The 14,893-nt window shown below is 41.4% G+C and overlaps 1 protein-coding gene across 1 annotated transcript in view; it reads left to right on the plus strand.

The window, feature by feature from the left end:
- Nucleotides 1-4,461: 4,461 nt before the first annotated feature.
- LOC124872348 overlaps nucleotides 4,462-14,893 on the plus strand; it is a 35,148-nt gene continuing 24,716 nt past the window's right edge. The window contains exons 1-2 of the mRNA XM_047372236.1: nucleotides 4,462-4,570; nucleotides 11,529-11,666. Coding sequence (XP_047228192.1) covers nucleotides 4,560-4,570; nucleotides 11,529-11,666 — 149 coding nt within the window. The 5' untranslated portion in view covers nucleotides 4,462-4,559. The remainder of the gene's footprint in view (nucleotides 4,571-11,528; nucleotides 11,667-14,893) is intronic.

Below are 14,893 nucleotides of genomic sequence, written 5' to 3' on the forward strand. Positions count from 1 at the left end.
TTCAGAATATACAAAAACGATAAAATCCATATGAACAAATGTGCATGTAGAAGATCCAACAGAAGTCATTTCTCCTCTTTGCTGAGCAAAGAAAAGCTTTTCTTGTTGGAAATCTCCTTCCACATAATCAGATCCTTGTCAGCAAGTTGGCTTTTCTTTCCAGTCGCCAGAAACACATTTCTGGAAGTTTGCATAATTTCTCACAGAAGAATAAAGAAAATAAAGATGATGATTTTAACATCTCAATATGTGCTAAGATCCCTAAATATAACAAATAAAGTGTTTTCATTGTAAGGTGTGTGTTTTAGCTCATTCATTCATTCATTCATTAAACTCACAAGGAAAAGGATGGTAATTAAAACGTTTTAATGATGCGTGATTTCATGGTTATTTCTTTTTTTCTTGACAGTCTTACAAGTTTATTTCAAATAAAACTAAAGTATGAGTTTACCGAACAGCTACAGGACAGGCTTCATCAATCAAACCAGGCAACAAACGGGGCAGAGGTCAAATAAAGGTTGAGTGAATCATGTGACCAAAGTTTTACCTCCTCCTCCCACAGAATATAAAACTCAGCCTTCTCAGCCTCACTGAACGTTGAGAAGTTTGACAACGCAGGTAGGAAAACTTCCTGATATCAGAACCTGAACTTAGGAGTTTAGATTAGAAACCTACGCTGACATATATGTTTTTATGCTGGTGCTTTAAAGAAATCAGTTAAATTACAGTGCTGGAAAAATAATTAGATCTAAATAATTAGTTGAACATTAATTTATGTTTTTACAGCTGATTTTGTCTCTGAAAACCCAACAAGAGCTTCAATGTGTCATGATCTGTTTGTGTTAAGTGTTTGTATTTTGAGTTTCTTGCCTATTTCTCTGCACTTTCCTGTTGAGTTGCTGTTATTCAGATTCATTGTTCATTCTTGTGTTTAGATTACTTCGTTGGATTCCTCTGTGTTAGGTGTTTTAGTTTCAATGTTGTTATAGACTTGTTTCTTTACTGTTCATGTTCTTTAGTTCATCTCATTGTTTACTGTCAAAATGAGGTGAGATCCTTCCATGTATCCATGCAGAAATTAATTAAACGCTTATAATTAGATCAATGAAATATACAGCAGTAAATGTTCACATTTTAAAGCTATGAAGTATGGCAGGCCCATTTGGTGTGTGTTTTAATTCTTCTTTCTTTTGCGGACGTGTATCACTATGATTGAGTTTAACAATAATCACATATGATGAAATAAGAGCCTAATCTTTAGAGTATCAAATAAATAATGATCATATTTCATGGATAAGATGTCAGGAAACAGTAAAATGAGTATATCTTCACACTCTAGAACTGAGGACTGAAGAGGCCTTTATGGAGTTACACATTAACTGTGACTGTCTTATCTTTTTCAGAAAACTATAAAAGTATAATCAAAGAAAAATGTAAGATGATTTTCAGTTTTTCTACATTAGCTGTTACTGACCCCTGCAAAAGCATAACGAAAGCATATAAAATTCTAGATTTATTGTGGACAGTCAATTATTTTTGGGTTTTTAAGTTGGTGGTAAAACGTCTTGTTGCCTGATTCCAAATGATTTTAGGAGGTTTTTATAGGTTGCCTTAAGCCAAATTTGTTAAAACAGCGCCCTTGGGCCTCGTGCCAAGCCACTAAAATCAACCTAACCCATATACCAATTGCAAGTTGTAAAATAGGGAATCAGCAGCTGTTAACAGAAGTGACTGTCGAGGTGTGAATGACAGCTGTGGGGTACTCGGTCGAACAGACCAACAGCTGAAGAAGGGCGAGACTTTTGGATGCAGGCTGTGAGGGTTTAGGCGTGTCATTTCCCAACACCAGCTTAAACAGATTTTCCAGTAAACCTGCTTATTAAGACCTTCCAGGTTTAGGGAAGTCCGGACCCGTTGGATGGAGAGCTGGATTGAGCAATCCCCTTAGAAATAGGGAAGTAGGAGGGAGGGGTTAGCTCATCGGACAACGAAATTACTTATTTAGAGTTCTGTTAGATTCCTTCTTGTATTTCTCCAAGTCCCTGCTCTTCTCTGTTAGTCCATCCTTCAGTCGCCTTGCATTCTCTCCTTCTCAGCTGCTCCTGTTTTCTACTGATTAGCTCCCATTGTTCATTGGTCCATAGTCCATCTTACATCTGTATTCACACCCTCTGCTTTTCATTGTTCTCCATTGGTTCCTCATGTTAACTACCCACTCCATGTCACCATTGGTTTTCCTGCTGTATGTCCATTACCTCCCTGTGTTCCTTATCCTGTATGTTATTTATTCATCCATTATTGTTAAAAGACTTTACTCAACATGCTCTTGTTCACATGTTGGTCCTGCACAACCTCTGCTGTTTATGACAGCCACTTGGGTCAAACGAGCAATAGAGCCACTGAGCTGGTCCGGTGAATACGGCAGCCAGAGGCCAGGGCTTTGAATGACAAGGAGATTCTGCTTTCTCCCCTGTTGCTGGAGGAGATGTAAGAGACTTCTGGGGGTTCCAAGCTTGTGCAGGAGCCATCGGGGTATGGACTGGGTAAGAACTGCTTCTCTCTGCCTCCACCATCTCCTGTCTCAGCATTTCCCACCTTGGTTCCTGCCTTAGTGGATCCGGTTGACGTTTCCTGCTGACCTGCCGCTGCTTCTTCCTCGTGCCATAGGTACCGCCGTCACCAGCTTTCCATGTCCACAGCAGAGCCTTCCACGTCAGCAGCTACAGAGCTGTCTAATCCACACCAAGACCAAGCAGACAACCTCATTTTGGACCAGCTTGGCAAAGCCTACAAATATGGCCAAGTCATCATGTCTTTATTCCAATGGCTACTCAACTCAAATAGTTCACCCTGGAGGAGATTGGATATGGCTAATCGTTTGAGGGCCTAGACAGAGGAATGGGGAAGTATTTTACCTCAAGACAAGCTTAACAAACTGGAGAATACACACCTCCATCTCCTTCGTGGGTTCAAGCCTGTATGTCTGCAGTTAAATCATCTTCATCACCTCTATCTACAATCCTGACTCAGTCATTATCTTCATCGCTGCCATGTGTTCCTCCTGACCAATCATCTTCGTCGCCATCTACACTTATGGCTCCGCCATATCATCATTATCATCATCACCGCCAATATCTTCTCCTGATAAGCCATCATCTTCTTCTGCTTACCCCACTGAAGGTCAGAGTGACTCCTCAGCTTCTGGATTTGAGGGTCAGCCTGACGCCTCAGCCTCGGCCTCAGCCTCTGCCTCTGAATGTCTGCCCGACACTTCAACCTCTACCTCTGAGGGTCTGCCTGATGTCTCTGAGGGGTTTGTGGACAAAGTACCTCCTACTCCTGGTCCAGAGTTTAAAAAGAAGGGAGTCCAGGTGGACCAGCCTCTGTTTACGGCACCAGGGCCTCGTCGAGGGTTCCATTGCAGGTCCTCAGTGTTCTGTCAATTGTTTGATCGGTTACTGCATTTCTCTCTTGAGCCTTGCCAAGAGTTCAATTGGCTTCCATGGCTTCTCCAAGACCTTGCCAAGGGTTCCACACTGCTCCACAGGGACTCGTTGAGGGTTAAACAGCGGGTTCCACAGCCGTTCTCCAAAGATCCATCGTGGTTTCCACAATCATTCTCCAGAGCACCATTGTGGCTTTCACGGCCGTTCTCCAGATTCCTTCGGGGATTCAAGTCTCCAGAGCCCCTCTGTGGGCTTTCGGTTGGCCACCTGACAGGGTTCTTCATGGGTCTTCCACGCCTCCTGGCAAGTTTTATTGCAGCCAACCGCAAGACAGGGTTACGAGAGGGTCCTGTATGCTCTGCGGCCGACCTCCAGAAATTGTGCCCAGAGGGTCCTCTACGCCACCCGGTCAGCCTCCGTAAAGCGCTGCCAGATGGTACTCCATACCTCTCGGTCAGCCTACTGACTCTTTGTATTGCCATTGACCTCCAAGGCTTCTACTCAGCCATCGACGACCTCCAAGGCTCCTTCTCAGCCTCCACTGACCTCCAAGGCATGTTCTCAACTACAGTAGACCTCCAAAGCACTTTCTCAGCCTCCACTGACCTCCAAGGCTCGGTTCCCTTTGCACTACCAACACAGCCAGCATTCAGACCTCCGTCTCTGCCACCGTCGGCCTTCAAGGCTCCGGCTCCTTCATCGTCCCCCTCCGAGCCATCCTCCTTAACTCTGTGCCTCCTTGTGATACCCTCAGAGCCGTTCGCCTGAACTCTGTGCATTCTCAGGACACCCTCACGGCCGTTCCCCTTAACTCTGTTTTGAGTTTGGTAAAAGACTTCCCTCACCATGCGGCCCTCACACTTGTTCACACGTGGTCGGGCACAACCTCAGCCAAATATGACACCATGATGTCACTCGTGTTTTCATCATTTTAATTCTTCCCTAAATATTACACAGTAATTACATTTTATATGACGAGGTGTATTATGTAATATACAGTGGGCATAATGTCTGACTTTAACTACACTTAGAGGCGTAAAAACAATAACTTTACTGTTTGTTTCTGATTAGTGACAAAGACCTGACTGGAGTGAACATCACAACTTCTTCATCATGCAGAAAACGTAAGTAACAAAAACATTTGTTTTTAACAAAACAAGTTTATTTAATCAGTATTGATTAAATCATAAAAACATGTTTTCAATGAGAATTTATCATTTATTTGTAGTAAAAGGAAACTAAATAACAGCAAATGACTAAATTAACTCAGTGTCATAAAGGCTCAAAGTTGGACAATATTCGGTGTTTGAGTTAAAGCAGGAGAAGATGTTTCTGAACATAAGGACCATTTTGTATAATATGGGGAATAACATTTTTTTCCATGGTGGTAAAGGCCACAGATAATCGAGACAACGATCACCTTTTGTTATGATTCTGGCACGTCTGCTCTACCGTCTCCCTAGCAGCAATCAGCAGATTAGATGCACCTGGTGGCTGCTGCAGTGTACTGCAATCTGTGTCATGCCAAGCACCTGTGTCTTCCCTGATATATACTGACTCTGACAAGCAGACGGTGCCAGATTTTTGAAAGCCATCGTGTGAGTAGATATCCAGCGTTCCTTCCTGTCTGATCATTGTTCTTGACCTTGCCTTGCCTTTTGGATTTATGCCTCTGCCTGCTCCCTGTCGGACTATTTGGATTTTGGTTGTCGACCTTGTTTCCTGCATCTGGTTTATGCCTCTGCCTGCCCCTTGCCCGACGCCTCTTGTTCCAATCGTTGACCCTGTTTCTGTCCTTGAATTATTGAGCCAGCCTAGCCCTCGGATTATTCAGCCTGGAGTCACTTCTTACCTGAGCTGTGGAGATCACCGCCTGCCGCCCAATGAGGTTTCCCCTCTGGGTTTCAAGTTCCACTCAAGACAAAAGCAGGTTAGTGGCTTTTCTGATCCCTGCAAAATCTGGAGAGACTACAAGTCACTAATCCCTCTTTCTGCCTCAGTGATTCCTGGAAGCTGTGAGGAGTGTTACTTGTGTGACGTTTTCCTGTGGCTGAATAAACCTTTTAAACTTTCAGTACTGCGTCTGGCTGAATCTTGGGTCCGCCTTTTTCTGATTCATAGCAGAAAAATCTGGCCAAAAATGGACCCATCGCCAGCACAACAGTGGCGCACCCATGTTGATGAGACCCTTTCCTGGTTGGGTTCTGGCATGGAGGAAATCATTTCCACATTACGTTCTGGCAATCTTGTCTCCGAGCCGCCACCATCACAAAGAAACCACGCCCAAGTGACACGGACAACAGCAGAGGTAAGGAAGCCACGCCTCTCTCCGCCTGAGATGTTCAGGGGAGACTCAGACCAGTGTCGAGCTTTTCTAACTCAGTGTGAAATTCATTTTGAGCTTCAGCCGTTATCCTTTCCCACTGAACGTTCCAAGGTGGCGTTTGTTATATCTCTGCTGGCAGAAAAGGCAAAACAGCGGGGAACTGCTGAATGGCATAACAGGTCTGCATCTTGTAATCTTTATGAAACTTTTTCCAAGGAACTCATTCGAGTTTTTGACCCTGTTCTTCCAAGTCGTGAGGCCGCAAGAAGATTACTGTCCCTCAAACAGCATGATCAACCTGTCTCGACCTATATAATTGACTTTCATTTGTTGGCAGCAGAGAGCCGTTGGAATGAGGCAGCACAAATGGATGCATTCATGAAAGGATTAAACGAAGACATCAAGGATGAGCTAGCGACCTGGGACTACCCTTCTTCCCTGCAACAACTCGAGGATCTGGCTGCTGGCATTGATGTTCGGCTGGCAGAGAGAAGGAAGGAGAAGCGACATGAGAAGGGTCGCTCATCATTAACTCAGGTTTCTGCACACCGGCATGAGAGAAGGAGTCGGTCATCTCTCACTGAGGAAAATGAGGATTGTGAGCCCATGCAATTGGGCAGAACCAAGATTACCCCTGAGGAGAAAGATCATCAGAGAAGATTCAAGCTCTGTTTTTATTGTGGAGAGAAGGGACATTTAGCACTCAGGTGTCCACTAAAAGGACAGGCTCAGCAGAGGAAGGGAGGTCTCTACTGAGCCGAAGTCAACTATCTGCCTCCTCCTTCTTGTTTCCTGCTCGTTTTCAAACCTCTTCCATGTCTCTCCAGGGGTCTGTGTTTATTGATTCAAGAGCAGACACTGAATTCATGGACGAAACATTTGCAAATAAGAACGGCATAAAACTTATTCCGTCAGCTGACACAAGAAACGTGCTAGCATTGGATGGTCACAGCATGAACAATTCACACCTCAGGACGGGGGAGATTACCTTAACAGTTGGAGTCAAATACTTTGTTTCTGAATGCACTCAATGTTGTCGAGCCAAGCCTTTTCGTCGCCCCCCTGCGGGGTTGTTGCACCCATTGCCCATTCCCCCTCGCCCATGGTCGCACATTGCGATGGATTTTGTGACAGGTCTACCGGTTTCAAATGGTCACTCTGTACTACTAACCATAATTGACAGATTTTCTAAGATGGTTCATCTGGTGCCCTTGGAGAAGCTTCCATCTGCAAAGGAGATGGGTGAGATATTGACCCGAGAAGTTTTCAGGCTCCATGGAATCCCTAATGACATTGTTTCCGATAGAGGACCCCAATTTGTGTCACGTTTCTGGAAGGAGTTTTGTTTGTTGTTGGGAATTTCTGTTAGTCTTTCCTCAGGGTTTCATCCTCAGTCTGATGGCCAAACTGAGAGAGCCAACCAAGAAGCTGAAACCAAACTTCGTATATTATGTGAGTCTGACCCGACCAAGTGATCACAAAATTTACCCTGGGTTATGCAATCAAGTGCCACTGGTTTGTCTCCTTTTCATGTTGTGTTTGGTTTCCAGCCACCCATGTTTTCGGTTCAGGAGAGAGAGGCTAATGTTCCGTCCGCCCAAGCGGCTGCCCTAAGGTGCCAAAGAATATGGAGAAAGGCCAGGAGGTCGATCAGAATGTCACTGGTTCAGTCAAGAACGGCCAACCGGAGATGGATCCCTGCCCCTAAGTACCAGGTGGGGCAGAAAGTTTGGCTCTCCGCCAAGGACCTCCCATTAAGGGTAGAATCCCAGAAATTGGCACCCTGATTTGTTGGACCTTTCCCAATCTCCAAGATCATCAACCCTGTCGCTGTATGACTGAGATTACCCAACTCCATGAGGATTCACCCCACGTTCCACGTTTCTCAGGTCAAGCCTTTCGTGGAGCCCCGACTTGCAATCAGCAGATTAGATGACAGGCTGGCAAGAGTGAATGCTGATGCGTTTTCAGCCGCTGCTCCCCAGCTTCTTTTAAGTAATCTACCTGGCACCCATCTCTGTTTTGTTTGAACGAAGATCATGAGCCTAGCCACTGCCATGTAGGCAACTTTTTGGACCTGCTGTGTGTGGCTTGTACTAGCCTGGACTGTCCAGTTTTTGGTCCATTACCCAGCGCTGCTTCAGTACTCTGCCACTGAGCTCTACAAGCTTCGTTGACATCTACATGGGCCACCACCAGCAGCTCTGTTCCAACACCCAGAAATCTTCCAACTGCCCTGTTGGAAATACACTCCCCGAGGCCCTCGTTGCATCTTTTGCTGTGATGGGCTGAACTCCATTAAATCTACCTGGTCTACTGTTTGTTGTACACCGAGGAACACCAGTCGCCGTGTTGATCACACTGTGTTGGCCCACTTGACTCGGTCATCAAACGCGGTTTTCAATCACAACAAAACCATCAACTTTGGTCTCTTCAACATCTGCTTGCTCACGAGTATGGGGCATCTTGTGCAGGATATCATCTCTGACATATGTTAGATTTTCTGTGCTGCATGCAGACTAAAGGGAAACAATTTCATAACCTCCAAAACAATCTTGCTCCACTTAAAACCAGATCTGTTTCATTCCCTCATACATGCACAACGGTTTACTATAAGGAAAAACATCAACTTGAAAGACTCTACAGGAAAACTGGTCTCACTGTGCACAAAGACATGTATTCAAACTACATTCTTCACTACAAGGACTCCATTTCTACAGCCAAATCCATATATTATTCCCGTTTAAACAGTTCAAATGAGGGTAACTCCAAGGCCCTCCCTATTCGCAAATATTACAAAACCATTAGATTTTCTTCCTCTGATTTTTGTAACACTCTGGTATCATCTTTCTCTTCAAAAATAGCACATATCCACAAACAACTTCTACCCACTGCTGCTTTAGTATCTTCTGTTCCAGTTCCGGTTGCCCCTACTAGTTCACTTTCAGTCTTCACCCTTCCTTCAGTCAATGACGTCTCCAAATTAATTCAAAAATCAAAATCTTCATCCTGCCAATTAGATCCTCTACAAACTGTTCTTGTTAAAGCTACCCTTCCTTCTCTGTCCCCTCTCATCACAGATATTATACATTCTTCCCTGACCATCTGGGTTGTTCCTCTTGCTCTCAAAACAGCTGCCGTAACCCCAGCTTTCGACAAACCTGGTTTAGATTCCAATAACCTCAATAATTTTCGCCCTATTTTAAATCTTCCAATCATTTCCAAAATTCTTGAAAAAACAGTTGCTGCTCAACTTTGTGCTCATCCGTCTTGCAATAATTTATATGAACAATTCCAATCCGGTTTTCGTCTGTTCCACAGCACCTCTTAAAATCACCAATGACCTCCTTGCTGCTGATTCTGGTTTATTATCTATACTTCTTCTGCTTGATATGACTGCGGCCTTTGATACAATTTCACACAACATCCTTCTTGACAGACTTTCCTCTCTTGGCATTGTAAATACACCTCAACTGGTTCCATTCATATCTTTCAGGCCGCACTCAGTTTGTTCAGTTAAAATCATTTATGTCTCAACCAGTTCCAATCACCTCAGGTGCTGGGGACCCTTGTTGTTCATCTTTTATTTTCTCCCCCTTGGTTATATTTTTCACAATCATCATATGTAGTTTCACTGCTACGCGGATGACACCGAGCTTTATCTCTTAACCAAACCTAACTTTACACTTCCACCTTCATCCCTCACTGATTGTCTCCTTGAAATAAAACACTGGTTCACCTTAAACTTTCTTAAATGAAATTACAATAAAACTGATCTTCTTTTAATTGGCACTAAGTAAACTTCATAACATTCTGGTTGATAACTCCCCTCCATCTTTACCTCCCATCAGGTCAAGAGTCTGGGTGTCATCCTCGATAGCATCCTCTCCTTTGCTTCCCATGTCAATAATATCACTCGGTCAGCCTACTTCCGTCTTCGAAATATTAATTGTCTTCGTCTTTGTCTCACTCCCCACTCCACTGCTGTTCTGGTCCACAATCTGGTCACCTCTCGCTTAGATTACTGTAATTCTCTTCTCTTTGGCCTACCATTGAAAGCTCTCCATTAATTACAGCTGGTTCAAAATATCATCACATGGACGCCCTCAATCCATCATGTCACACCTGTTCTACAGCAGCTTCATTGGCTTCTCATCCCATATAGCATCATCTACAAAATACTTCTCCAAACCTTCAAAAATGTCCTCCTTATCTGCCGGACCTCATTCACATTGCTACACCTGGCCGTATCCTCAGATCCTCTTCTTCTATTCATCTCATGTTCCCCCTGCCCATCTTGTTATTATGGGGAGCAGAGCATTCAGCTCCCCAGCTCTGGAACTCACTCACACCTGATCTATGTAACATAGAATTATTGCCACATTTCAAATCCAAAATCAAAACTCATCTGTTTAAAGTTAACTTTAGTTCAGTTTCAATAAAATAACCTCCCATCTGATCCTGGTAAAGGAAAGGATTTAATGATTGTTTAAGCTAATATACTGAGTTTGTTAAAGAAATATTTTAATCATAGATATACAACCGAAATACAATATATACAACATCAGAGAGAAGAGACTGCAGCTGAAACCAACAAATGTTTTCCAGCAGACATTTCTGTCTTTACTAAGAAACAGCTTCAAACAGCTGATTTAGTAGGAATGGGTTAATATGATTTATCATAAGAATTATGATTCATTGTGTGAATGATAAACTCCAACTGATTATGTTTGCACTCCTGATAAATTAACAGTATGTTGGGACTTTTAATATTTTCTTCCACTGTCGGTTCCAATGAAAGCATAAATAAATATGCAAATAATAAAAATATGATTGAATGCAGTTATATTTACCTTTCTAACATTAACTGCACTACTTAATTAAACTGGTGTGTTTTATAATGGGTTCATTTATGTTAGTTTGGAGAACTGAGTCCTGCTGAAATTTAAACACTTATTGTTACTTTTATTGTTGTTGCAAAAAATACCGAACATATTGTGATAATTTTAAGTACATGTTAACTATCCCTAGTTTTATAGAGAACTATTGAAAATTGTGTTTTTCTTTTAATTCCTGTAAATATTTAACTAAAATTAATCATTTGGGATGAAATTCAACTAAACTCCAAAACAGTGGTGCCTCATGACCATATTTTGATTATGTTGACGTGTGCAGTTTTGACTTTAGTGCGTTACTTTTAGCTCTATATTCGATACAGGTGGCTGTCTTTGTTTAACTCAATATTTGTTCCATAAATACATCTTCTGTGTTCCTCTGAGATGTGATGGATGATGGAGCTGGGACGTCCCACTGAGGGCTAACTGGGACACACACTGAGAGACTGAGTTTTATTATGGAAACAATATCTACCAAGTTACCTTTAATCCATGTTATACACTGTTCTGCTGTCTTCTGTGAATAAAATAGTTGATCGATAAAACCAGTTGGCTCCATGTGTGTTTTCTGAAGTTAGTGTACTTTCATGGTTCTCCTGGGTGTCTCTGAGTTGGACCTGTGGATGACAATGGATGGATGGAAAAAGCAATCAACAATTAATAAACTGATCAGTGATCAATAGTATTTCATTTCAGGTTATATTTTGATTGGTCTTTATATTAGACACCATTATTCTGGTATATTTGCATTCTATTTTTTTTTATTTCAATATGAATCCATACTGGTGCATTTTAAATAAAGCATGAAAATAAACCCAGATGGAGAGAAGATGGTCTTTATGCTTCTGTCCTATGTTCCAGTAAACCTCCAGGCAAGGTGATTGGAGCTAAGTTTCCACCTTCATCTTCTACACCACCAACGCGCACACCTGCTCCTCTGCCTCGTACCAAACCGACTCCAGAACCCCCCTCTCTGGTCATCAGCGATCCAACAGGGAGGTACGTAAGGAGCAGCCTGGCTGATTTCTCTGGTGATAAACATTATAATATTCATGGTGAGATTTCAGGTCTAGGAACTAAACTGACTCCAATGTAAAATTATTTTGGATCTAAAAACAAAATTAAAGATGTGTTCAAAATCCCTAACATTCTCACATGTTACTCAATTGATGTTTATTTGGTCTTTACTGATGTATTAGATTTTTAAAAATCATTTCATTAAACATTTTAATTCAGTTCAGTGTAATAAAGTTTATTTTAAACAATGGTGCAAACTAATAAAATGTTAACACTTTTAATAGACCAGATTTACACTAAAAGTCTTTAGATGAGTCCAATTGCTTGATATTTTTGAGAACTGGAAATAAGAAACCAATTTTACAAACTTCACTCTTTAAAACTAAAAGGTAACGATTGAAGAATATGATGACGTTCACTGTCACAGTTTGTACGTCACCATCCGTCTTTGTTTAGAAACAGAAATAACATAAAGAAACGGTCTCATCAACAGCAATACCAAGTAGAAAAGGTAAAATTCACAGCAATAAGATGTAGAAACTGTCTCATCAACAGCAATAGCATGTAGAAAAGGTTGAATCCACAGCAATAACATTCAGAAACTGTCTCATCAACAGCAATACCAAGTAGAAAAGGTTGAATCCACAGCAATAACATTCAGAAACTGTCTAATCAACAGCAATAGCATGTAGAAAAGGTTGAATCCACAGCAATAACATTCAGAAACTGTCTCATCAACAGCAATACCAAGTAGAAAAGGTCAAATCCACAGCAATAACATTCAGAAACTGTCTCATCAACAGCAATAGCATGTAGAAAAGGTTGAATCCACAGCAATAACATTCAGAAACTGTCGCATCAAAAGCATTAGCATGTAGAAAAGGTTCTCATCAACAGCAATAGCATGTAGAAACGGTTGAATCCACAGCGATAACATGCAGAAACTGTCTCATCAACAGCAAAAGCAAGTAGAAAAGGTAAATTCCACAGCAATAACATGCAGAAACTGTCTCATCAACAGCAATAGCATGTATAAACGGTTGAATCCACAGCGATAACATGCAGAAACTGTCTCATCAACAGCAAAAGCAAGTAGAAAAGGTCTAATCAACAGCAATAACATTCAGAAACTGTCTCATCAACAGCAATAGCAAGTAGAAAAGGTAAAATCCACAGCAATAACATGCAGAAACTGTCTAATCCACAGCAATAACATTCAGAAACTGTCTCATCAACAGCAATAGCATGTAGAAACGGTTGACTCCACAGCAATAACATGCAGAAACTGTCTAATCAACAGATATAACATTCAGAAACTGTCTCATCAACAGCAATAGCAAGTAGAAAAGGTCAAATCCACAGCAATAACATTCAGAAACGGTCTCATCAACAGCAATAGCATTCAGAAACTGTCTCATCAACAGCAATAGCAAGTAGAAAAGGTCAAATCCACAGCAATAACATTCAGAAACTGTCTCATCAACAGCAATAGCAAGTAGAAAAGGTAAAATCCACAGCAATAACTTGTAGAAAAGGTTGAATCCACAGCAATAACACAGAAAAGTTTTAATCCATGACAATAACATGTAGAAAAGGCCTAATAAACAGCAGTGACATGCAGAATATGCAGAAATGGGCTAATCAACAGCAATAACATGCAGAAACTGTCTCATCAACAGCAGTAGCATGTAGAAATGCTCTGATCGACAGCAATAACATACAGGAACTGCCTAATCAACAGCAATAACATGTAGAAAAGGTCTAATCAACAGCAATAACATGCAGAAATTGTCTAATCAACAGCAATAACATTCGGAAACTGTCGCATCAACAGCATTAGCATGTAGAAAAGGTTCTCATCAACAGCAATAGCATGTAGAAACGGATGAATCCACAGCGATAACATGCAGAAACTGTCTCATCAACAGCAAAGCAAGTAGAAAAGGTAAATTCCACAGCAATAACAGGCAGAAACTGTCTCATCAACAGCAATAGCATGTAGAAACGGTTGAATCCACAGCGATAACATGCAGAAACTGTCTCATCAAAAGAAAAAGCAAGTAGAAAAGGTCTAATCAACAGCAATAACATTCAGAAACTGTCTCATCAACAGCAATAGCAAGTAGAAAAGGTAAAATCCACAGCAATAACATGCAGAAACTGTCTAATCCACAGCAATAACATTCAGAAACTGTCTCATCAACAGCAATAGCATGTAGAAACGGTTGACTCCACAGCAATAACATGCAGAAACTGTCTAATCAACAGCAATAACATTCAGAAACTGTCTCATCAACAGCAATAGCAAGTAGAAAAGGTCAAATCCACAGCAATAACATTCAGAAACGGTCTCATCAACAGCAATAACATTCAGAAACTGTCTCATCAACAGCAATAGCAAGTAGAAAAGGTCAAATCCACAGCAATAACATTCAGAAACTGTCTCATCAACAGCAATAGCAAGTAGAAAAGGTAAAATCCACAGCAATAACTTGTAGAAAAGGTTGAATCCACAGCAATAACACAGAAAAGTTTTAATCCATGACAATAACATGTAGAAAAGGCATAATAAACAGCAGTGACATGCAGAATATGCAGAAATGGGCTAATCAACAGCAATAACATGCAGAAACTGTCTCATCAACAGCAGTAGCATGTAGAAATGCTCTGATCGACAGCAATAACATACAGGAACTGCCTAATCAACAGCAATAACATGTAGAAAAGGTCTAATCAACAGCAATAACATGCAGAAATTGTCTAATCAACAGCAATAACATTCGGAAACTGTCTCATCAAAAGCAATAGCAAGTAGAAAAGGTAAAATCCAAAGCAATAACATGTAGAAAAGGTTGAAGCCACAGCAATAACATTCAGAAACTGTCTCATCAACAGCAATAGCAAGTAGAAAAGGTAAAATCCACAGCAATAACATGTAGAAAAGGTCGAATCAACAGCAATAACATTCAGAAACTGTCTCATCAACAGCAATAGCAAGTAGAAAAGGTTGAATCCACAGCAATAACATGTAGAAATGGTCTAATATACAGCAATAACATGCAGAACATGCAGAAATTGTCTACTCAACAGCAATAAGATGTAGAAACGCACTGATCCACAGCAATAACATGCAGAAACTGCCTAATCAGCAGCAATAACATGTAGAAATAGTCTAATTAACAGCAACAAGACGTAGAAAAGGTCTAATC

Source organism: Girardinichthys multiradiatus, chromosome 8, assembly GCF_021462225.1.
Source record: "Girardinichthys multiradiatus isolate DD_20200921_A chromosome 8, DD_fGirMul_XY1, whole genome shotgun sequence".
Classification (NCBI taxonomy): Eukaryota; Metazoa; Chordata; class Actinopteri; order Cyprinodontiformes; family Goodeidae; genus Girardinichthys; species Girardinichthys multiradiatus.